The following is a 26,242-nucleotide window of genomic DNA, read 5'->3' as shown; positions in this document are numbered from 1 at the left end:
AATAATCGTATATATGGCCTACAAATGGCTACTGTGCGCCAAATTACATGGATCCAAGCAAAGCTGTTAAACCATATGATGATTAAAAGTATCGTGCGATTTTCCAACACAGCACAATACTTGGAACGTCACTGTTTGCATGTGCATCTGTCTTGTAGTGACTGAACTTCGGACATATTTAAATATTTCTACTGTAGAAGCAAAGCGTTTAGTGTTACAGACAGTAATTTTTAAACAGGAGGCTTGTGTTATAGATGAAAACATTTGAGTAATGCAAATGTAAAATAAACACGAAATGTTCTGATTGCATTCTACTCATCGCTCTCTGGTGAGTAGAGCTTAAACACACATTCTATTTATTGTAATGTATAATGCTGAAAATGTTTGTCTGTGGTTCGGTTAATGTAATTTATGTTAGAAACTTACTAGACCAATATTATTTATATTACCAATGGAACTTGATATTATTCTTCAGGTGTTTATTTTATTTGTGTTTCAAATTATACATTGCGATAATTCTGAAGTTTTACAACGAACACCTTCCACTTCTGATAAGGTGCTTGCAACAGTTTAAAATAGAACAGAGATTATACCTTCTTTAGTTTCATCCTTTATACGTGCAGAAATTTGATTCGAAAAATTGTAACATTGTAAACTTTCTTTGCAGAACGAAAAACTATATTTGTACTAGGACATTTAAAGGAAAAAACTTAAATTATTTCAATAATTCGTTATCATAATACACTGCTCTCTTAAATTGATTCAGTATATTAAGAATTAAATCAATAACTTTTTCCAAAACATTGAATGAAATGAAAAATTGTTCTGGGGCCGGGTATTGATCCCGGGACCCTTCGCTTAGCGCACGAACGCTCTCCCGACTGAGCCACCCCAGGAAGTATACACGACACCGTCAAAATTTTTCCTTTATATCACACAACTGAAATGGGCTGACAAGACGCCAGAACTCAACTATGAGTGCACACCAATACTGTGTGGCTTGAATTGTGGCTTCCTGTTAACGTACCTCCAGTAACGGAATATATTATAGAAATCTGACTTTCAGGTAGTAGCTCCCTGTAAAGCAGGTTTGAATAATTTCAAGGAAAAATTGTTCCGAGCCGGGTATCGATCCCGGGACTCTTCGCTTAGCGCACGAACGCTCTCCCGACTGAGCCACCCCAGGAAGTATACACGACACCGTCACAATTGTTCGTGCGCCGGGATCGATACCCGGCCCTCGAACAATTTTTCCTTGAAATTATTCAAACCTGCTTTACAGGGAGCTACTATCTGAAAGTCAGATTTGTATAATTGAATGAAATATTTCATATAAAACAATTTTTATCTCAAAAAGGAAGCTAAAACGAGCAATATTGTAATAAACTTTTATGTTCGACCATGCCGAAATGTAGTAATTATACACCTGGTAGCAGACCTTTAATGCATGCCATTAAAGTACACCCACTCATTAAAGGTCAGGTCTTTCAGCCAATGACGACTCAGGTTACAACTGTTCAGCCAATGAGAGGTCAGCTTTCTACCGTTATAAAACCGCAAGTATCGATTATTCTCGGATATGAAATCGAAAGAGAATTAGCGAAAAGTCACGGAGGCTGGAAATCCAATACTGTCGCAGAAGGTTATGTTCTGTTACTATAATAATTAGCGTTAATTGTAAATAATATTCAAATAAATTCAATTTGTCATCTCGTTTTTCAATGTCTAATTTAATTTCAATGTTATCTCTGTAGGTTCTTATGGCCTAGCAAGGTCAATGTGGAAATCTGTTCCTCGGAAAAAATCAATACTTTCGCGTCTGCGCACATCTCACAACATACGGAACATTGCTGAAGGTCAGATATAATTAAAATTAATAATATCAAGTTAGAAATATGGTCGAGCATAAAAAGTCGTATGAAACTCGCCTATAATGGTAATTAAGAAGCTCGTATGAAAATTATGAAACTCGCTTGCACTCGTTTCATAAATATCCATACTCACTTCTTAATTACCTTCATTATAGGCTCGTTGCATAATGTACTATTTTGTTTGAAATATCTAAAAGAATAACCCCTTGAAATTAATGACATTAGGCCTACTTACTGTTCATTCTGTATATATATTGAAATACAAAGTTGCTCCAGGTGGAAAATGGGACCCGTAGTGAATATAGTCTCACCGTTTCGAAACGAAAAGACTTGTTATGAATAAGATAAAACTAGCGGAGAAAAATAAGCGTTTTCCACCATATTTCGTTTCCATATTAAAGAAAGAATAGAGTTTGCATGTTGCCAGCATATAGCCTACGTCGTATATGTGACAAGGAACGCGAACTTCCAAATCGACCTTTCTTATATTACAGTACATTTGGAGTTGTATTGAGTAAATCGGAACCTTGAGATCCTTCCAATTGAGGAGAAATTCGCTGCCTGGGTCTAAACCCTACTCAATGTTGGTCAGCATTTCGCATGGCAGATGCAGCCTTTATACACTTACCAACTCAAGAATAAACTCTTCGTACCCAGAGCGATACGTGGAGTGAATGAAACGTTCCACTCAAGAAATGCGTAGAGCGTTCTGGCCACTACTCGATACAGCTTTTACTTCCCCGGCAAACGTCTATTGAATTAGTGAAATGTGAAGTCCAAACCATCTATATAGTATATAAATCGCCAAAAAATCAAATGGAAAAACGTAATAATATTCTTTATTTTCTTTTTTCAAGTGAATATCATGTAAGAATTGAAAAAAAAATTGACGATCAAGCACTCCGCCGTGCGATTCTTTGGTAGAAATCGAGATACTTCAGTTCATATAAGTATCCTGCCTTGTGTATTTTCTATAGGATAAAGGACTGATACTATTAGACGATATTATACCGTTTTAAACAAATCTAATAATGTCTGGCCAATAACAAGAACTCCCTAGCTTAGTTGCTTTTGTTATTTAATCTTATAATAACCCGCGTTTTTCCTTGAGAGTTTAAATGGGCACTTTTGAGGAAAAGATGTCCGTTATTATTTATGTGATACTCTTCGCCAATGGTTACAAAAGTGTGTGTCACGACCCCAGGGGGGGTCAACTAAAGAGCTGAGGAAGGTCGCGAAATCATTTACAAAAGAAATATAAAAAAATATTTTATTAACAAATATATATTTAATATTTAGGAACGTAAACAAATTTGAACAATAAGTTAAATCACATTTCAGTAGTTGTAAAGTGAAAAATGATTAATGTGTTAAACCCTACCACATTATCTCCTGGCCTAGTATCCTCATAAGTAGTGTCTTCTTGGTATCACTTGTGAGGTTCAGATCTATCTTCGGACAGTTGACTAAACAACAACAAAATAAATGTGCCTGTTTTTCAGAACGTACCTTTTTAAATCTGAACTCTGTATTCAGTACACACCCGTGATATTTTCAAGTTAAAAGAGATTTGTCGCTTTTTTTAATCGCGATCATATACGAGAAACTACAGACATGGACAAATTATTAACAAAATGGACGATTTTTATGATAATTCTGTTTACAAAATTTGACTTTTCAATTTAGACTACATTTGACAATTTTGAATATTTCCATCATTACAGTAGACAGAAATATGCAAAAATGTCAACTGTAGTTTAAATGGAAGAGTCAAGTTTTGTAAAAATATATAATAAAAGTCTTCAATTTTGCTAATAATTTGTAAATTAGCAAAATTATCAACTGCATTGAAGAGTCAAATTTTGTAAAAATATAAAACAAAAATCTTCAGTTTTGCTAATAATTTCGAAATATCCAAAATGTCAACTGTAGTACAAATTGAAGAATCGAATTTTGTAAAAATATACAACAAAAACCTTCAGTTTTGCTAATAATTTGTAAATATGCAAAAATATCAACTGTAGTCCAAATTGAGGAGTTAAATTTTGAAAAATATACAATACAAATCTTCAATTTTGCTAATAATTTGGAAATACACAAAAATGTCAACTGTAGTCTAAACTGAAGAATCATATTTTGTAAAAATATATAATAAAAATCTTAAATTTTGCTAATACTTTGTCCACGTCTGTAATTTTACATAAATACAAGATTGCAAATGTTTTCGAAAATTTAAGAATCCTTTCGAAAAATCCAGACATTCTTGCAATCTTTTGCCAAAATTGACCTACGCTATGCGAAAAAAAGTCTAGTTTGAACATTCTATCAGGAGGTAATATATTTCAATGAGATTTTCTTAATTTGTTTTTGGAATTTCAGTCAGTTGAACGCAACTGCCTGTAAAACGGATTTGGTAGCCATCTGTGACTGTCGTACGGTAATTGTTTTGAGTTTCTTTCGAAAAATGCTCAAAAGCTGTTGTTTAAAATTGTGAAAAGTTAATTACATCTAAACAAAAACAAACTCAGTGACTTATTTGTCGTATCATGCTAAATTTTCCCTGAGCTCTTTAATACAATTCAGTTTAAATGGATGAATTAAATTTCTTTCCACCAAGTGATGTTGATCATAAATCAAGTTTCTTCATAAATCGGTTGATTTTTATCCCTGGCTATTAAGTTAACATTTTAGCCTTGCAAACTACTGTTCACAATGTCTAAATGTTCTAAAATATCAGCAAAGAAGGTCAGTCTAAGAAGCCAAAGGGAATTGATAAAAAAATAAATAAATTTTCTGATTTGTCGTCTTGCAGGTACCGATACAAATTTCTGCTCTTAACTGGAAAACTCTACAGCAGTAATAGTTTTAAATGCTATAAATGATGTTTATATAATATTGACCAGCCGCATGGGCTAGTGGTCAGAGCTTTTGACTATAGACTATAGTTCATTAAGTCCCGGGTTCGTTTCCCGGTTAGAACAGAGGAATTTTTCCTTAAAGGGGAATGTTCCTGTGTTCGTCCGTGGTCTGGAAATTAGGTTAATATTAAGTTTAAGTTTAAGACCTCTCCTGACACTTCATAATCATAATATCATCATCATCATCATCATCATCACCACCACCACCACCACCACCATCATCATCATCATCATCATCATCATCATCATCATCATCATCATCATCATCATCATCATCATCATCATCATCATCATCATCGGGGCAGCGTAACTCTGCCTTCCAGGCGCCCCAAACTCAGAAGTGGGTTTCAAATAAGCCATAGAGACCAGAAATGTCAAATGACAACGTGGTGGCATTGGATAAAAAAATGTTTATGTAATATTTCATGTCATTGTTCCATCATATACGCTACATCTGTTTTGTCTGCAAGACCACTGGTTTTTAATAAAATTATTGTTTTCAATTTTGCAAGCATTTATGTTTTTCGGATGTGGTTAAGTACCGTTGTAAAATTCTTGTCCAAAAGTGGCCACACCATAAAAAAGTTTGGGAACCACTGCTCTGCGCTTATCTTGCTTCTTAGCGAGAGCGCGCAGATGCAGCCCGCAACATATTATTGTTCCATAGCGGCAGTAGGGCGATGCAACCCGCAACATATCTTTACTGCAAAAATAAATTAAGTTTGAATATCTTCGTATATTACATTCACGATATTACTAGTGGCTTGTGCAGCGAATGCTGCATTTATTTTCTTGTACGATATTCACTAAAAAGTTACAGTTCTTTGTTTTATGATTATGTTGAGATGATTCTAATCAAGCGATGATCTACGATTATTGAAATTACACAACTACTAACCACTTAAACGTTGGAAGGAAAATATAGGAATTATAGGAATCCCCTGCGATCTTTATTTATTGTAATTTATTCTTTAATTAAGGTTTGAAAAAAATCGAACTATCTTGTCAAGAAATTTGTTCTATTGTTGCTGGCTGATATCAATAAATCAAATTATGATAAATTATATTCCAGAACTCCTTCGTTTTATTGCGGGATATATAATAAGTTAGCACTTTAATTCTATTTCAAGTTTGCTTTACTACAAACATTTTATGGACCATTTCACTGGTTTTATTGTGTTCTTGTAGGAATTGGAACTGTGCGAGTGACGGCGTCCATATATGATTTGGATTATCACTTTCTTCTGCTCTATTTTTGAAGACTCACGTCGCCAGTTTTTTCTCACGTGTGTGACTCGTAAACCATAGCTAACAAGTTCGAAATATGAAAAATAATATCTTTCCAAGGATGTCATATCGTAAAATATGAGTTACTGGACAAGCGAACACGTCTCATGTTGTCAGATTATTATAAAACAGAAAAAGACATAAATTTAAAATTATCAGAGTTTCATCACATCACAACTATTATGAATCCTGCTTTAAAAAATTGTGAAGGGAAAAAAATCTGCAGTTTTAAATACATTTGGATTATTCTTTCTTGTTTATGTCTGTGTTGTATAGACAAATATTGAATTCAGAATAAAAATGACAAATTAAATAATACGAAGAACAACTAAATGGATATGGAAAATTATGCAATAACCTATTTAGTTGAATTTTATTGAATATCATTACGGTCAGTGAATACAAAGTGAATATTAGAATACATAGAATTTAAAGCAAACAAGCAGAAGACTTAAAAGACAAAACAAAACTCTATTTATTTATTTATTTATTTATTTATTTATTTATTTATTTATTCTGATATCGTTAAGGTCATCAGGCCTTCTCTTCCATAACACCAGGAATACAAATACAATAATAGAAATAAACAGAAAAAATACACTATATACAAAATAAAGCTACACAAGAAATAAAGAGAGAGAAAAAAACACTATAAACAAAGTAAAGCCACACGAAAATATACACAGGTTGCAGTCACACAAATTTTAAATGAGTGAATAAGTATCATAATTAATTTTATCCTAACTAATTAACTAACATAAACAAGAAACTTGGAATTTTAATCGAGATTAAAAAAGAAAAAAAAAACACAAATCAATACTTCTAGCAATACCTAAAAACATTAACTAAGACAAAATTTTCCAATTTAATTTTGAATGGTGATAAAGTCGGGCAGTTCCTGACGTCATTAGGTAACGAATTCCAGAGGCGAGGTATTTCTACATTATAGGAAGATGAGTATAAAGACGTTCTATAATGAGGGATAGAAAGAAGTGCTTGATGTCGGTTTCGAAGAGTTGTAAGAAATTGAAAGCGCGATAACAGATAATTCGGAGTAGAAGTATGCATGATTCTAAACAGAAGAGATAGTGAATGTATTGTTCTTCGTTCCTTCAGATGCACCCATGAAAGTAACTGGATGCATTTCTAGATTCACCCATATCTGCTACATGCCCTGCCCTTCTCAAACGTCTAGATTTAATGTTACTAATTATGTTAGGTGAAGAATACAATGCGTGCACTTCTGCGTTGTGTAACTTACTTCATAGTGAAATAAAGATGAGGGAACAGAAAGAGACGAATAAAAGAAAGAAATGGATGTAGGAATGAAGGGAAAGATAAAGAAAGGAAGGAATATTAAGGACAGTAAGATGGCATAATGATAATAAACACAGGATATTTTTCACGAAAAATGTTCGTCAAACCCATCCCTTGCCTTTAATATTATAATAAAAAATAAATAAAAATGGAGTACCGGAATACACTTGTAAAATTCAATCCTAATAAAGCCGTCATTAGAATCTCTTAAATTCCAGAAAGTTTATCTTTTCTGTGGCATCCCGAATACCACACTTAATTAAATACATAAACTGTGAAATAAACTTAAGAATTTAGATTTTTACTTTCGAATTCAACTTCTAACGACTTCCACTCCTCTGTAAAGAAACAACTGTTGCGAAATATGTCGTAACAAGCTCTTTTCAAGTCTTGCTCGGTCTGGATTTCCTTGTCAGATACAAGGGTTCTTTGTTCTATGTGCCTCGAGGTCTTTTGTTTAAGATGGGTTAAAGGATAGATGTGAAGTGGCTTTTTACAGTCTAAAGACGCAGTAATTTTGCATGCTAATATATAGTAATAGGTTGGGTGTAGAAGTTCTGGATTTAGTATTCAAGGAATAAGGAGGTGATAACAATTATTTTGTAATTGTGTGTATTAGATGTAAATTAATGAATTCGAATTACATTCTTTTGGACTGAATAGAATACCACAAAGAAAGGAAAAAACCGACATGTATAATTTTACTATGATGCGTATCTTTACGTAGAACTACGCATGGGAGCGTTCACTTGTGGACAGATGCATAGATTTACTACGTTCTATTTCTTTAAATAGAACTCGGTTGTGCGAAAAATGGAACGAGGTGAACAAGGGGACTAGCTATAAAGAGAACAAGCGGAATGTAAGCAGAGCACAAGGTCAACAAGGGGAATACAAGAACAACAAGGGGAATACAGGGACAACAAGGGGAATACAAGGAGATCATGGAGTAGATAAAGAGAAAAAGGAAAAAAAAATAAGAAACAAGGGGAAAGCAAGGAAAACACCTCTCCACATCATCCCTTGCACTCACAAAAACACTTCCACATTCCATCTCTGCACTAAGTTAGGTCTTCAATTGTAAAAACAGTGGTAAATAATAAAGGCACCTACTGAATGTATATGTTTGTCTTTAAACAATTTACCTTTCGGTGAGGCGGCACTTCACATGATTAGTATACAGTGTCATCTCACCGTTTTACACGCCTCTCGTACAAGTCAATTGGGACATTACTTATTTTTAATTTATTATTGCAATTCTTCCACTAATCTTTTCTTGTCTTTCATCAATTCTTCCTCTACTTTACTCCTAACCCATCATTATATAAAAAAACTGTAACCCCCTTCACTCTACATCTCTAATTATTTGCACTTTTCACTACTCCCTTTTCCACATTGCTACTTTTTAGGTCTTAGTTTTCTTTTCTCACGATTCATTTCCCCTCCACACCATTTCTTTAAGTCATACTGTTTTTTTCACCTTGTTTTCCCCTCTTCCTTCATCACTGCTCCCTGAACTATCTCCTACTTGTGTTACTCTTCTTCTAGTCAGCCTCGATTTAGATCTTGTTCCTTCACCCGCTTCGGAATTGCTCCCATCTGATGTCCACTATTTCCATTCGATTGCACTGAGGTCTTGTTCTGCTGAGCTTGCTGAACTAGTTGAATACCAGTTCGCATCACTCCTGGGTCTTCTTCAGTTGACGTCATTGCCTGCTTTCCGGAAATTTTCGCTGAGTTTGAAACGTTTGCATTTGACTCGCGTACACTCACCACACTTGTGTCACTAACCTCGCCAATAAAGGCACCTAGTTGAGAATAAAGTAGTATAGTCTAAAACATTTGTTTAATTGTGATGTTACATTAATAAAGTTGTCTACACCTATTGAAAATGTTAGCTAATAAACTCACATTGCAGGGGAGCAGATTTCTATTTAGTTTCCCCTCTTTCAAAGAAATCAATAGAATGCAACAGGGAAATAGACGCTAACTATTGATTGCTGTTTTTCGCGATTAAATTATCTAGTCAAATTTCACTAGTGCAAGTAATTTTCTTCTGTAATTTAATTTCCCTTTCAAACTTGGCACGAAATAATTGCCACGACAAGAAACATTCATTAAACTCAATGACAGTACCGGAAATCTATCAGCATTTGTGTTATTTATGGTTAATAGTATCATTACATTAGTTCACATATGATGCGCAATATGAATGTTTTTAATTTCAATTTCAGAGTAAAGCAACGTAATTACAAGTCTCAACCCATATTTGCTTTGAATACGTGTATCATTTATTTTCTAATACACAAGTTGGAGTGATGTAATAATATGTGAATCCGAACTGCCGAGCGTTTTATTCCATGCACATTTTTTTATGATTTTTGTATTTAATTGGAAATCATGTTTTATAAATAATAACAACCATCATACATAAAAATCTATTTGAGACCGATGTGCAGCGGTAATTATATTTGCGACATTCGATATTGGAACCAATCGTCAGATTTTATTAAAAACCTCAATATAAATTCGTCCATTGATTCTCTAATCGAAACTTGCAGATACATAAATGCATATATACATCTCATCGTTATATATCGTGATCAATTGTTTGTAAATAACAAAGGATAAAGGTAGTTGTACTGTAAATAATCACCCCCTGCTTGGTGACGCTGCGTGGTTTTCGCTACAAATGGTAGCGGTAGTTGGGGTTCGAGGATTACTCATGCACTATTTTAAACTTTATGTGCGACGGGTTATGAGCATAATAGTCGTATAAGTTATATGTGAAACAAATAACTCTCCATATCGCCATAAAGAGTTCAGTAAATCACAAAGAAACGAAAGATTTACAACATAAAGGTAAAGAGTTTGTGTATACAGGAAGAGAAAGAAGTTATGTAGGAATACAATAACAAAATCAAATGTGTGCACTTACTGTTCAAAGGTCAGATTTCCGATTCTGTGAGGAATGCGTGGAATGTGTACCTATGCAAAGTTTTTACTTCGCTCGAATACTATACTATGTTCTGTCTGACAGTAGATGTAAACATTGCCGCCAGAGGAGGAGAGACGAATAATTCCTATTCAACCAATAGCAGAGGTCACATTCCACGCTTGACTTGAAGTTGGGCAGTCTGAAGCGTTCTATCCTCACCCAACTTCAACACAAGCATGGAATGAAATCTCTGCCATTGGTTGAATAGCAATTATACGAGGCGCGTCCATAAAGTAACTTTCCCACTCGTTCCACAGCTAGCAAACCATATGTTGCGCGAAGTGACTGCGTGTACGTGATAGAGTAATGTTCTGGCATGGCGCATGCGCTAGCGGAACTTCCCGAGTGCTCTCAGTAGCTTTGTGTTTCATTGGTTGAAGATGGACGCTCCTATTCCAGCTCCAGCCGCCTGTGAAGTGCGGTCAGTGATAAAGTTTTTGAATGCACAGGGCATAGCGTCGATTGAAATTGATCGTCAGCCGTGCCAGGTCTATGGGGCTAACATCGAGCGTATTCCGAATCTCACCGGTGAGCAATCCGATGTCATCACGGTGTTCCGAATTCCACCGATGACGTCATTGATGCTCCACCGGTGTCGCACCGGTGCCATCAACTTGCAGAGGTGGTGGCAGTCTCCATCAGCCGCCATCAGTGAATCTGATTGGTTCTTGTATAGGGCGGGAATTAGCAGACGAATAACATCGTGCACTGTTGTGTCATGGCGGTGTGTTCTGCTTTAGTTCTGCTGTATTGTTTGTAATGAGCACAACGTAAAAACAATATGTTAATGGCTTATGAGCGAACATGTCAACGGACCAGTTATTACTACTGGTTCAAGAAATAAATTGTTTATGCTATCTTTTATTTGAACGAGATGGGAGTACGAAAATTTCGCAAAATTTTGCTAGCGTAGCACAGACAACAACTTGTACAGTCGCATCGATCCTTCCAGCAGTTTTGTTCCTTATTTCGCTGCAACGTGACGTCATTGATGCCACCGGACCGGTGAGATTCGGAATACGCTGATTATGAGCAAGCAGATGGTGCGTTGCTCCACAAGGTCTTCTGTGATGATGGTTGACCTCCCACTGCGCTCCTCGTCATGCACATTTTAGTGTCCTGCAGCAGCAACGCACCATCTGTTACGACACTTATAATTAATTAATAATTGAAATTAATAATTTAATTAATACATTATCGAATTTATTAGAATATCAGCTTTTGTTGCAGATTTAAACTTTTTAATTTGTAGAACTTTGCTGGGAAAAATAATGACTAAATACGAAAGAGATTATATATCTGTTTCAACAAATTAAATTAAAACCATATTAGGTAGTATTAATTATACAGTCAGTTGTCAGTGTCTGCAATGAAGATCGCGCAAGCGACTGTGATCCCTGGTTGATGCTCAGTGAACGAAGTGCCGTGAACACTGTAAGAGAGGGGAGTCAGGTCACCGAAGAAGCTGACAGACCCTTGAGAACGAAATTCGCGTTTAATATGAATCTCTTAGCTCACAAAGAAAAGGCGCTTGACACAATTTCCGAACCAGAGTTTACAAGTTGTGTAACTTGAGCGCTCCGGGCGGACAGGAACAAAGGATTCTGAAGCAAACATCGCGCGCACATCCTGTCTTTATTGCATCTGATCCGCTACTTACGCTTCGAACTCCGTTGTAGATGAACTTTAGCTCTACACAAAAGAGTAAGGCAATTAGCTACAAGCTGCAAACAAGTGCACCGACGCGACTTTACTCATTGCCACCGAGAAAAGAAACAGAAGTGTGAAAGAATAGATTAATAAATGGGATAAATATGAAGGAAGGGGGCGAATATAAATATAGGCTATATGATATGATATAATATGTTCCGTCATGGCATTTCTTACATATATGTAATGGTGGACCTCACATTTTGACTATACGGTGCCACCATTAACAATCATGCAAATAACACTACTTTGCAGTATACTTTAATGAAACTACCCCAATCCCACTAGCTATCTCGTAGAGATGAATAACGATCGAGAAAGAAAGACTAACAGCGCCCGCAAAGCCGAAAACCCGCACGTCAATGTTCTATACGTCGCGTCGTTGACGTAAAGACTGCTTGTGAATGTTTGGAGACGCCGAGATTGATCACTCCCGAAGCCCCGAACGTCAAGCAGCCTTGATTCACCACAGTTGTTCATACCTGACTGAACTTTTATCTACTTTGGCAACAGTTACATATGTATAAACAATCAAGTAGCCTATTTGAAACATCATCTCTACTTTTCAGTGTATAATAATCCGTTCCCCAGCCTTTATTTAATTACTAGGTCCTTATTAAAAGGCTAGGAATTTTCTTTTCATATGTTCGAGGTCAAGTGTGCAATCTCAAGTAAAAAGATATTAACGTTATGTTTTATGTTTCTTAGAAATGTAAATTTATTTGAGAACTGTTTTTTTTCTATCTATATAAATATAGGTAATATCATACAATAAAATCCAGAACATTTTGATAACTAAGATACTGTTCTGTTTTGTCCTTTTGTCTCATTTAAAAATGTATAATGTTATTTATTTCAATGATGTATGTTATTCAAAGTTACGAAATCTTTCCACGCCGACCAAATGCTATTTCGAGAATGATGAGCGAGACTCGAAGCGCAGGAGAATGACAGACGAGACTCGAAAGACAACTACAACGAACACAGCGAGCGAGAGCGGCAGTTTGTTTTGTTCATCACTACTATCTCCCCTTATGCTGTTCAGTCCATCGTCTATTTAATACTTATCCTATCTTGTTTTCGCTATTCATTATTTATTCAGTAGTTCACATATACCTTCTGATCATATCAGTTCATTTCTACAGCCGATTCGTTATTCAGCTCACTATTCTCTATAACAACTTAAGTGCACCATCAATAATTCCTACTATTCACACCTTCGATACTCTGATATTAATCTTTCCATTTACTCGTTTCTTGATATTTTATTGGTTCACTAATATTGGTCACTTATTAACTCGAAAAATACTATTCACTGGTCTTTTTTTACTTTAGTAAAGAAACAGGTCGTTATCATCACTGATCTCTACTTCTTTCCACTGACCACTCCTCCCCCCTCTTCGTAGCTAGCACTTCCTTCACTAGCTTGTCTTCCTCATACCATCAAATCTCGTCTCCCCCACTATATTTTTCACCAATTTTCGTTATATCTCACAGCTCACTCCTCGAATTTATTTATCACGATGTTTCTAAAATCTTTAAAATCCCCAACAATAACATCCCCAACAGATACTGCATTAGAGTCTTTTAAATTACTTCTTTCACTCACATTATCATTACTATTACTTGCTCCCCCACTTCCACTTCCTGACTTATGGATTAGTATTTTTTCCCCATTACTATTCTTCTTTCCTTTTCTCATGCTCCTTGTGCCACTCAGCCTCTCACAAATAGAAATATATACAGTAGAGCATCGATTATCCTGAACAACTGGGGACGGGGAGTGTTTGGACAACTGATTTTTCGGATAACCGATAAGTAACGAAAACAAATTGTACCGGTGTCATAGGAGCAGTATGAAACAAAGAAACACTAATATTAAACACAAAATTGTACATACAGTATATACACTGTCTATCAAAAATAATTGGGCACTGTTTTTGCTCCTTTAGAACCTCGTGGTACCACCTCATGTTGCTGTAACAGCAGCCAATCTATCAGGCATCTCTCCACTAGTTTGTGTAGGATATCCACTGGAATGCGTCGCCATTCCTCTTGAAACATGGCACTCAGTTGGACAATGGAAGTTGGCCCCATGTTTCGGCGGCTACTATGCAGTGGTATGCAGACAATAATGTTCACCGGTTGGACTGGCCTGCACAGAGTCCTGATCTCAATCCCATTGAACGCCTTTGGAGTGAATTGGACCGGCGATTGAGGTATCGGGAGATGCGGTCAACTTCCATTGTCCAACTGAGTGCCATGTTGCAAGAGGAATGGCGATGCATTCTAGTGGATATCCTACACAAACTAGTGGAGAGCATGCCTGACAGGGTGGCTGCTGTTATAGCAACAAGAGGTGGTACCACGAGGTTCTAAAGGGACAAAAACAGTGTCCAATTACTTTTTGGTAGATAGTGTATTTTGTATCACACATCTTACAAATAACACAGGGAATTGACTAGTCTAGTTTGACAAGTTCAAAATGGTCATTAAAGTAGCTCAGAGTTTTGTAAAAGAAGTCCATTTTTTTTTTGCTTCAGAGCTGAGATTCTTTTTTTTTTGCCGCTAAATCTCGCAAATAGCGCTAGCAAAACTTCTAAATGGCGCGTGCGCAAATTTTAATTTGCCGACTGGAACGCTTTCGGTTAACCGATGTTTCGGTTGATCGGTATTCGGATAATCGATGCTCTTCTGTATATTATATGGATGAATTGACGAATATACAGAACGGTGAGTCGAGGAATGAGTACATGGATGGCTGAATACAGGAGTTTGTGGGTGAGAAATGGATGAAATAATGTATGGATTTATATAATATTGAAGATTGTGATCAGTCAGCCAATTTGGTCCTTTTGTGATTTGTACATGTACAATGATTATGTTTGAGACTTCTATCATTATATTTTAAGAATATTTATTGAGTTGTTCGGCCTTTGACGTATCTTATTTTTATGTTTATGAACAATATACAAGGTGGGTTAAAAGTCACTTTCCCCAATATTCGTTCTTAGGTTCCATAGTTGTTCGCATACACAGATGTTTTAACTTGAACAAACGAATAGTTTGTGTAAGAAGTGGTACGTTGGCAACCAAGTTCGTGCGTCAACTGTTTTTCCGATGTCATGTCTTGTTATTGTTTTGTGTTTATTGTGCCGTTATATAGTTGATATATCAACAGGATGAAGCACCAACTCAGTTTGGTGTAGGCGTGATGGAGTCTTTAACCAGCAAATCCATGAATTGATTGGCCGTCGTGGCACAACAGAATGGCCACCCACATCATGCGATCTGACACCATGTGATTTTTCGTTGTGAGGTATCCTGAAAAATGATGTCTTTACTAAGAAACCACAGATCTGCATCATTTGATACAGATTATCGAGGAATCATTCGTGAAAATCGAGTAAAGTCGTGAGTTATTTTCTGCCAAATGTAAATCTGTGCATAAACGTTGTGAATCGTGTATCGAGAAACAAGAGGTCCATTTTGAACAATATCTCTACGTAAAATGTAAATTCCACGCTTTTAAATGTAAGGGTTTGGGGAAAGAGTTTTTTCCCCCAATCCGTATATTTAAATCATGCATTAATTAAAATGTAGTACATAGGCTTAGTATGTGACAAACTTTTTTCGCCTGTTCAGACATCTTCGGGTCTATACGTTGAAACGAAATTTATATTGAACACATCAGTAACATGATGTAACAAGGTTGTGTACCATAACCATTTTATGATGAAAGATGAGTGGAACGGAGAAAAATTCTCTCCGGCACCGGGATTTGAACCCGGGTTTTCAGCTCTACGTGCTGACGCTCTATCCACTAAGCCACACCAGATACGACATCGGTATGGGAATCCGGTGTGGCTTAGTGGTTAGAGCGTCAGCACATAGAGCTGAAAACCCGGATTCAAATCCCGGTGCCGGAGAGAATTTTTCTCCGTTCCACTCATCTTTCATCATATGATGACGCAGAATATCTGCAAGGAAATATCATATGTACTTCGGTACATCATAATAATATAAACATTTTAGTTGACAAGAGAAATCAGGAATCTAAATTATAATAATATACTATTCTTGTCAAATATAAAGTCATCACATCCATCATATTTCTTAAATGTATTTATTTTGTTTAGTATCATATTTCTACTTTTCCAAAAAAATTGTAATTTTATTGTATCGATGATACCTGTATTAAATTTTGTGAGTATACTGAGTCCTATGAGACTATTTCTTTGGGAGGCAGTTTGTTTTAAAAAAATACTATGTTAAAATGTATTAGCCAATATTGGAAAATTCGATCAAAAAGCGATCGTAGTTAACTGATCATAATGTTGTTTGACAAACATGGGAAATGGGAATTCGCTTGCCTGCCGATCCGAAGTTGCGCTTGGGCGTGGGTTCGATTCCTCCTTGGGCAGATATCTGGTTGGGGTTTTTTTTTCCGAGATTTTCCTCAACTGTAAGGTGAATGTCAAGTAATATATGGTGAGTCCTCGGCCTCATCTCGCCAAATACCATCTCGCTATCACCAATCCCTTCGATACTAAATAACCGCGTATTTGATACAGCGTCGTTAAGTGACAAACTAAAAAAGAAAGCTAAAATGTTCCTTCTACTGGTAGGTACTCTTCCTCTTGAATGACTCTGTAAATTAGCGCAGCAGTTGTTTTCCCCGAAGTACATAGAATGCGATGAATATGTTTATTTTTTCGCAGAATTCTTTCTATTTTACAGTATTTTTCCCTTTGTTCAAATAACAATTAGAATATTAATAATAAATACTACAATACAAACGGAACAAGCACATGTGGTCCCCAATGTGCGGGAATCGAAATTCCACTACTGTAGCCCATCTATTCCCATGATATTTTTCTAGTAGGAAACAACCAAAGCACATGACGCCATTGTACATAATGTTTCATATGTTATGCTGTAAATATATTTCTTCCACACATAGACATCAGAATATTCAAAATGCACGTTGGTTTTTCCTGCAAGGCACGTAATGAAGGTTGAGATCAAATCTATACAAGGTGTTTAAAATATTCCCTTTAAATTTAGGAAAGTGCGTAGATCTGCCAAGTGAAATAATTTTTGAACAGAGATCCATGTCCTCCGTGCTACGGCGATACGATTCTCTAGGTACTGCCTCATATAAAGTAGGTGCTAGAATTTTTCGCGAAACATTCTGTGAAATTCTTTCATTGCCCATCTACATTAGTTATTCTGTCCATTTCCTCTTATTTTCTTAGGAAAATATTTGGGGCTAAGAGGGACGAAGTTACAGGAGAATGGAGAAAGTTACACAACACAGAACTGCACGCATTGTATTCTTCACCTGACATAATTAGGAACATAAAATCCAGACGTTTGAGATGGGCAGGGCATGTAGCACGTATGGGCGAATCCAGAAATGCATAAAGAGAGTTAGTTGGGAGACCGGAGGAAAAAAAGACCTTTGGGGAGGCCGAGACGTAGATGGGAAGATAATATTAAAATGGATTTGAGGGAGGTGGGATATGATGATAGAGAATGGATTAATCTTGCTCAGGATAGGGACCAATGGCGGGCTTATGTGAGGGCGGCAATGAACCTCCGGGTTCCTTAAAAGCCAATAAGTAAGTAAGTAAGTAAGTAAGTAAGTAAGTAAGTAAGTAAGTAAGTAAGTATTTCCTCTAGTATTTTTCTATAAAAGAAAGGAAAGAAACGAGAATGAAGTTTTAAAACAATGGAAATGGCCACGATATTATAATTGAAGTCAGGTATGGTAACATCAAATTAAAAAATATAAAAGAAATATCGTGATATTGGTTAAACCATACAGATAAGATGGACAATTCAAAGCTTCCAAAAGTGATATGTGAGTATCGAACATTGGAACGACCGGAAAAGAGACTGAGTGATATGCTGTAATGACGGAACAAGGAATTTGTGCAAGCCGTAATGTATGAGGAGAAAAATTCTTCTACTTTGTTATCGACACTATGCATCTTAAAATATTGTCTAAATTCATCATTTCTAATCTTGACTGATCTTGTATATCCTTTCACATTTACTACTGACTGTATTTTGCTACTTTTTCTTGATTTAACTATCTATGTTTCACTTTTATGCAATATTGGTTGAACTGTCATTGTCTTATAATTTTTTTGTTTTGTTTTATTTCTCACTTTATAGTTCTGCATTAGTCTCGAAATACTAAAATCAATAAATTATTGTTTCCTGTTTTTATTATGAGCTTCCGTATGAAGTATCGTTTGCTTTGTTTGAATAATTGCGTCATTATATTGTTCTTTAAGTTTCGGGAATATAATTTTTGCTGATCTTTATTTAGTTATGATATTGTAAAATATAAAACTTTGAAAACTTAAGACTTTTGAATAGTGTTAAAATTATATTTAAAATGGTAAAATATCTTAGGTAAACGGAGGAAACGATTAGGCGCTAGATTTACGCCAGATCGTCTTTGGTTTTTCCTGGCTGTGGTGGTGGGAGAGTATTTTGGTAGTTGTGGTGATATTTGTACGTTACGTAGTATTATGTCGATTAATGTTTGTGCATTGAATACTAGTAGAGAGTTGAATGTTGTGGGTATGTTGTATGATTATGTATTCATATTTCATGTTGCTCTAATTGTTCAATTGTAGACTCTTTGGTGTAATGTGCAGTACTTTCATATCTTTTTCTATATTATATAATTACTCGTATATCTGTGTAAATATGTTGTAACGTATATGGAATAATCCTCCCGTTTCTCCTATGTAGAAATTTAATTGAAATTCCTTTCTATATCATAGTATGATTGCTATTGATGAAGTGTTCTGCGTAATTTGATGTAGGCCTATTTTATGGTAAAGTTTTTGCTTTAATATGTTCGTTGTATCGTATATGGAATGATCTTCCAGTCTGTCCTATGTAGAAATTTAATTTAAATTTCTTTCTATATTATAGTATGATCGCTATTGATGAAGTCTTCTGTGTAATTTGATATACGACTATTTTATGGTTAAGTTTTTGCTTTAATATGTTAGTTGTATCATATAATGGAATCATCTTAAAGTATGTAGAAATTTGGGCAGCTATCGCATTTTAATATGTAGACTTAAGATCAATTAAATTTTGTGTGACTGTTCGGGCAGTTCTGATTTTGTATGCCGGTTACTATACTGGAAGCTTATTCTTCTTAATTCTTTCATACATAGCACATTTTCTATGAAAAGCGAAATCCGCATAAGCACTTGTACTAAATCTGTGCATTACGCTATATTCTATCCTTTTGAGCTAGCCATTAGTCGTACTTACTGTGAAATGTACCTTTTACATTACTGGAGTAATGTTTCAGTAACAGCATCGTTATCATGTACTCATCTGAATATGTTTGCTATTTCTAAGAAATGAAACACTCCGCGTAAGCAGTGTCCACTTCAACACAGCATTCTCTATAATACCGCAATGCTCTGTTAGCTATATCAGCAGTGCGCCTTATGGTACACTCATTTTCTCCTCTTTCAAGCTACCCACACCACAGCAGTATCAGATCGCAAACGTCTAACGGCGAATCTTAGAGCTGTGTATCTCTAGTTCTATGTCAAGTAGAAGGAAGATTACGTTAAACGAAGGAGATATAAATTATACAGGGGGTTGTATTGAAAATCATGAGCAATACATTGCTATAATTTCAATTTCAACAATGTAACAAAAAGATTACATGATCATAATATACAGACTTTACACTTGTATTGACATATTGTAATGTCATTAACTTCTATCATGTGACCACAGACAATGTTTGCAAAATGGTCGACAACGATGATTCGTTTCGTTAGCGTGCTGTCATTAAATTCCTTGTTAAAGAAGAAAAATCTGCTCCTGAAATTCACCTCAGACTTCAGCGTGCATACGGAGATGTGTGCATGGGACCAACAATGTTAGGAGATGTGTGAAACATTTCGAAGGTGGAAACACGACGAATATCCAAGATGAGCCTCGTAGCGGTCGCCCTAGAACTGCTTCCACGGAACGCAACAAGGAAAGAGTTGATGAGTTCTGAGATCCATTTTGGTTGAACTTCTTGAACCTGGATAGACCATAAATACTGTCCGCTATATTCAGACAGTTTTGAAGCTCCGTCGTGCATTGCGCGAGAAACTGCCTGGAAAGAAGATCATCCTGCAACACGATAACGCGTGGCCTCACACTGATCGTGTCACCGTAGAGAAAATCAGAACAAGGTCTTTTTCCCTATGACCTCCGAACTAACGCTCTATATGCATTTCTGGATTCCTCATACATGCTACATGCCCTGCTCATCTCAAACGTCTGGATTTAATGCTCCTCTTTACTCGTATGTCAGGTGAAGAATAAAATACGTGAAGATTTGCGTTGTGTAACTTTCTCTATTCTTCTGTAACTTCATCCCTTTTAGCCCCTAATATTTTTCTAAGCACCTTATTCTCAAACACCCTTAGTCTCTGTTCCTCTCTGAAAGTGAAAGTCCAAGTTTCACCACCATAACTCGTACCTACAAAAAAATGGTCATTTAGTTTAACAAAATTGGACAAGACAGTTAACTAATATTTTGTCCTCGAGTAGAAAAGCTTGCAATGCAGAAATATCCTATAAAATGTTAGTCTATTTCGAGAAAAATTATTTTTTAAAACTTTTTTTATTAGGGATACGAGGTATCACTTCTTAACCATCGATATGAAAAAAGGGCATTTTTTTAGTGGGCAGGCAAATTCCGCTCAACTTCCCTATTAATCATATTCTGAACTTGGATTGAATTCGGTTGACAAGGAATCGTATTGAAGAGTTGTGTTACTTAGAATCCTGAGAACACCCCTGAAGTTGAAGTTTAGACCAAATATGCATAGTTGCCTGACTACTTTTACCTTGGTGTATTAGTTCCTTTTTGTGTAGAATATAATCAGATTTTATTCCTTATATAGTTAATTCAGCAATAACATTGTGTCTTAAATCTCGAGAAAATACCACTTCGCAATGCGCAGTATTGTACTGTTTCGAAGCCGCTGAGCTCTGCTGTACACGAGACGAGTTTACTTTGAGTCCGCGGTGATCAATGGAGATCTAATTGACTTACCTCAACCTCCAGCCCGTAAATAGGGAAGATCTTCATAGCGGGATCCTCTTTGGGCGTGAAGCGATAGAATTCGCGTCGACCTTTGTACCATTTGACCGAATAGAGAGAGTCGCCCTCCAGGTCGAAGTGGCAGTACAGAGTCGCTGTCTCTCCACGCAGAATCGCTGCAGGCACGGTGACTCGCACGTCCTTCAGCGCCCAGCCGCCCTCTGCAAAAAGAATACAATAGTTAACTAAGGGAACTGGCATATTATTTTGAGAGCGTGAATGAACGAGTGAAAGAATGAAGAAATGAGTTAGTAGATGAACGAAAAAATGAGTGTATGTATAAATGAGTGTGTGCATGTATTTACTTAGGATGGGTGCATGTATGAACGGGTGTGAGTACGTGTACAAACTGATGAGTGTATGTACATAATAGTATTCATTATTATTAACTTATTATTATTATTATTATTATTATTATTATTATTATTATTATTATTATTATTATTATTATTATTATTAGGCTTGTAATGTTGGGAACCGATTAAGTTGACTGTAGCATGGTATATAGGCCGGGGATGTGAGCTAGTACGAGGACATTGACTTGGTTCTGTGATCGATTACGCGAATAACAAGGTGCACACAAACAAATCTTCCTTTTTAGTAGGTTATTTTACGACGCTTTATCAACATCTTAGGTTATTTAGCGTTTGAATGAGATGAATGTGATAATGCCGGTGAAATGAGTCCGGGGTCCAGCACCGAAAGTTACCCAGCATTGGAAAACCCCAACCAGGTAACTTGCCCCGACCGGGAATCGAACCCGGGCCACCAGGTTTCGCGGCCAGGCGCTCTAACTGTTATTCCACAGGTGTGGACTAAACGAATCTGGACAGCTCTAAAAGTAAATATAGCCCACGCTACTTAGCATTACAAACATACATTTTTACGTAACTTTTCGTTATGTGCCAATTATCATAGAGTTATTCGTGGGTTTGAGTTTCCTCGTTTCTTTTCCTGTGTTACAATGTATCTGTATATATTATCGCTTGTCATGTCGTATGTTTGTAGTACACTCACCAAATTCCGCTGGAAAAATATGCGTCTGGGAACCTTTAACCTTCGGCGTTATTATTCAGCATGTACACTCTTTACGCAAGCTAGAGTACTGACTGGTGAATGGATAGTCAATTTGAAACCACTGTGACGCATCCTATAGGTTGCCAACATTACGACCCTAATTATTATTATTATTATTATTATTATTATTATTATTATTATTATTATTCATGCAAGTCCACACCTGTGGAGTAACGGTCAGCGCGTCTTGCTGCGAAACCAGGTGGCCCGGGTTCGAATCCCGGTCGGGACAAGTTACCTGGTTGAGGTTTTTTCCGAGGTTTTCCCTCAACCCAATACGAAAAAATGCTGGGTAAATTTCGGTGCTGGACCCCGGACTCATTTCACCGGCATTATCACCTTCATATCATTCAGACGCTAAATAACCTAGATGTTGATACAGCGTCGTAAAATAAGCCAATAAAATAAAAAAAATTATTCATACAATGTCAAAGAACTCAATTATCAATTACAGTATTGTTTCGAGATTAGGCATCATTAATTGAGGGAAAAGTTATGAAATAATTAACTAGAAGGCTTCGCCTTATTACATTTAAATGCGGGGAGTATGAAGACAGAAACAGAAAGAAATGTTCAACTTCTATTTCAAATCCCGATCATCCATACAATCCCAATCACGAGAGCATTCGTTTTTTTTCAGTTGGTTATCTAACAACGCTGTATCAATTACTAGGTTATTTAGCGTTGATGAGATTGGTGATAGCGAGATGATATTTGGCGAGATGAGGCCGAGGATTCGCCTAGATTACCTGGAATTCACCTTACAGTTGGGAAAACATCGAAAAAAACCAAACCAGGTAATAGCTCAAGCGGAGATCGAACCCGCGCCCGAGCAACTTCAGACCTGCAGGCAAGCGCCTTAACCGACTGAGCCACGCCGGTGGCTGAGAGCATTCGATGAATCCCCTGCCACAACATACCATTTAGCGAAATTGTACCAATCGATACAATGTAGAATCGATAGAATTTGTGATAATGAGTTTATTCTTAAAATTCACTACAGGGCTACATAACTTTTGTCTTATAGCTAGAATAAGCATCCGAAAAATGAAACCAAATAATCAGTCTAAGCGGGATTCGATATTACGCCCGAATGGGGTTCGAAATCTATAATAAATGAAGAGTCCACTGCAAGAATGATGGATGTTACTTTCTTGTCGAAAATGAACCGAGACTGTCAATGCATAGCTTAAGACATATAGAATGTACATAGAGAATTATATGGCATTAACACTGATAGTCATTGTCCAGTAATGATCGGAAAATCTCAGTTAAGCTTTGAGCGCTAAGCATTTCAAACTTTCAATTGCTTCTCCTGAAAAATGTATTCCAAATGACATCCATCATTCTTGCAGCAGATTCTTCAAATACTAAATATTCACAAGTTTTGAATCATTGAAGATCTTACATTCTAGATGTGCTAAGCGCGAATTTTTCAAATTTCATTTTATTCAATCTAAGGGAGGAACATCCATATGAGAATATCATACTAAATTGTCTTTGTTGTAGCTCAACTGTAAGTGACTCATTCGTGCGCCAAAAGACAGTGTTGTAGGTATCTCAACATGCATTTCTCAGTGTGTTTTTCATCAGTAAAACAGAAAGTTGTTTTTGGCACTTACCACATTTAGAATGTTAGGTCCTCATTATTGGCATGGCATGAGGCCGTCGTGTAAAAACAAATGAAGAAAACAGAACCTCGATACATTCACCCAGTCTCTGGAGAAGAATTTTAAGCTTCACTCCGGAATACGATGAAAGAGTAATGGAACGGAGAAAAATTCTCTCCGGCGACGGGATTTGAACCCGGGTTTTCAGCTCTACGTGCTGATGCTTTATCCAGTAAGCCACACCGGATACCCACCCCGGCGTCGGACAGAATCGTCTCAGTTTAAGTTCCAACTCTTGGGTTCCTTCTAGTGCCCGCCCTCTGCACTACGTCATAGATGTCTATGGACGTAGGACTGAAGTCCACACATGTGCTGAGGTGTACTCGTTATGAGTGACTAGGTGGCCGGGATCCGACGGAATAAGCGCCGTCTTAAATCACGAAGTGATTTACGCATATCATATATATTATTTAATGTACCGAAGTACATATGATATTTCCATGCAGATATTCTGCGTCATCATACTTCCCTCCAGAAGTCTAAAAGGGTTCCTCTGAGTTCGTAGCTATGTAGGTTACGACTTGAGCCTACCAGAGAGAGTAGATGCCACGACTATTTTAATTTCGTATCTTGATTACAACTGGTTGTCTTTTCTTCTGTTATAATTCATAGAAAATGATGTCAGCAAGCAGAGCCAAATTACAAATGCCTGGGGGAGACTAGATTATTAGGCAAATTAACTCGCATTATGAAGTTGTAATTTGCATATATAGTGGAGTAAGTTCAACTTGAAGCATATTTTTAGTAAACGAAGTCGTTATGAACGGCATAATGGAGATAATGTTTATTTTTCATCAGGAAGCGTTTTCACTTATTGAGTTATATGAGTAAATTATAACAAGGAATGTTTTTACGTATTTTTGTATTTTATTTAAGCGAAGGAATGGAAGAAGACTGTCGGCGACACAAGCTTTTGTATAATTAGAAAACGGAGTAGGAAGTCAGGAAGCCTGCAGTTACCACTTTCGCTTCAAAATCTGACAAAAGCGGGTGCTCTTTAATCTAGTTTCCAAGTACGCAATTTCCGATTACACACTGACGCATTTCGCATGACTGTTACCTGGATGAACCCCTCAGGGCATGTTTACAAGGGTGGGGCGTGTACCGATCATAGCCAGGCGCTCTCTCTAGCTATGAAGCTGTCAGTGACTTTGGGTTCATATTCGTCTTGCATACAAGCAGTGCATATTAAAACTAAGATCTTGCCAAAATATAGTGTATATGCAGGATTCTTCAAATGTAAGAGGTAACTTCAATTGCGTATATTTTCTTCATTTTCTATGCAATCTTAAAAATTCTGACCCTGGGTTATTACCAAGCCTAGGGACTTCAGCAGTTTAAAAACAGGTAATGATACACAAAGTATATATTGCTGGTTGTGTTTGTAAAGAAACTTCCTCCGCCTAGTCCCGAAAGACTGCCCATTCGACTTCATACTAATGATCGGTTGTCTGGTAGTTGATAGCTAGCATTCCAAGAGTGCAGACGAGTACAAATCTACCTGCTCAATTACTATGCCGGAAGTTCCACTGAAAAAAAAGAGGATAACTTAAAGGAACTTGTGGAAGTATACGAAAGTAAGTGCTTTTGTACAGATAGCATTAATATCACATGTAACGCGTGCCACATTGTAATAAAGGGCGAGAGCCCCAAATACATAGAACAGCATATCAAAACTCAGAGACATGAAGCTCATTTACAATTATTCATACGTAACGAGAAGGAAGCAAGCGCGCCTTCTGTTTCAAATTCTGATAGACACAATGATTTTTTTCTGGGATTTGTGTGAAATGATGGTGAGCTCCAACATTCCTTTTAACAAGTTGGAAAACCCCCACTTCAAGAATTTTATAGAGAAGTATATGGGCAGAATTTCCCCGTCTGAAACAACTCTACGTAAAGAATATTTAATGTCATGTTACTTTGATTGTTTGTAGTAGATAATCCCTCAAAATGAAGATGAAAAAAGTGTGTCGGTGCAACAAAAGTTTAAAAACATTCTCAAGAAAAACGTTGGATTTTCCAAACTTTGTGAAATTCGAAATAAAACAACAAATCGAATACACAAAGCTTTAAACAGTATTGACAGTGATTGTGATAGTGAGTGGTGCATGGTTTAAGCTTGCCACCACCACATCATGTGATGTTGAAAGAACCTTTTCTCAGTTAAAAAATTGTTTGTCAGAAAATAGAAGAAGCTTTTCATTTGATAATTTAAGAATTTATGTTGTGGTTCATTG

At 36.5% G+C, this 26,242-nt stretch overlaps 1 protein-coding gene across 1 annotated transcript in view; it reads right to left on the bottom strand.

The window, feature by feature from the left end:
• Window positions 1-21,456, bottom strand: part of LOC138702764 (uncharacterized) — a 485,562-nt gene extending 464,106 nt beyond the window's left edge. The window contains exon 1 of the mRNA XM_069830064.1: window positions 21,208-21,456. Within this exon, the coding sequence (XP_069686165.1) occupies window positions 21,208-21,456 (249 nt within the window). The remainder of the gene's footprint in view (window positions 1-21,207) is intronic.
• Window positions 21,457-26,242: the final 4,786 nt, after the last annotated feature.

The sequence above is a fragment of the Periplaneta americana genome, chromosome 7, assembly GCF_040183065.1.
Source record: "Periplaneta americana isolate PAMFEO1 chromosome 7, P.americana_PAMFEO1_priV1, whole genome shotgun sequence".
Lineage (NCBI taxonomy): Eukaryota > Metazoa > Arthropoda > Insecta > Blattodea > Blattidae > Periplaneta > Periplaneta americana.
This window is presented reverse-complemented; position numbering and strand designations above follow the sequence as displayed.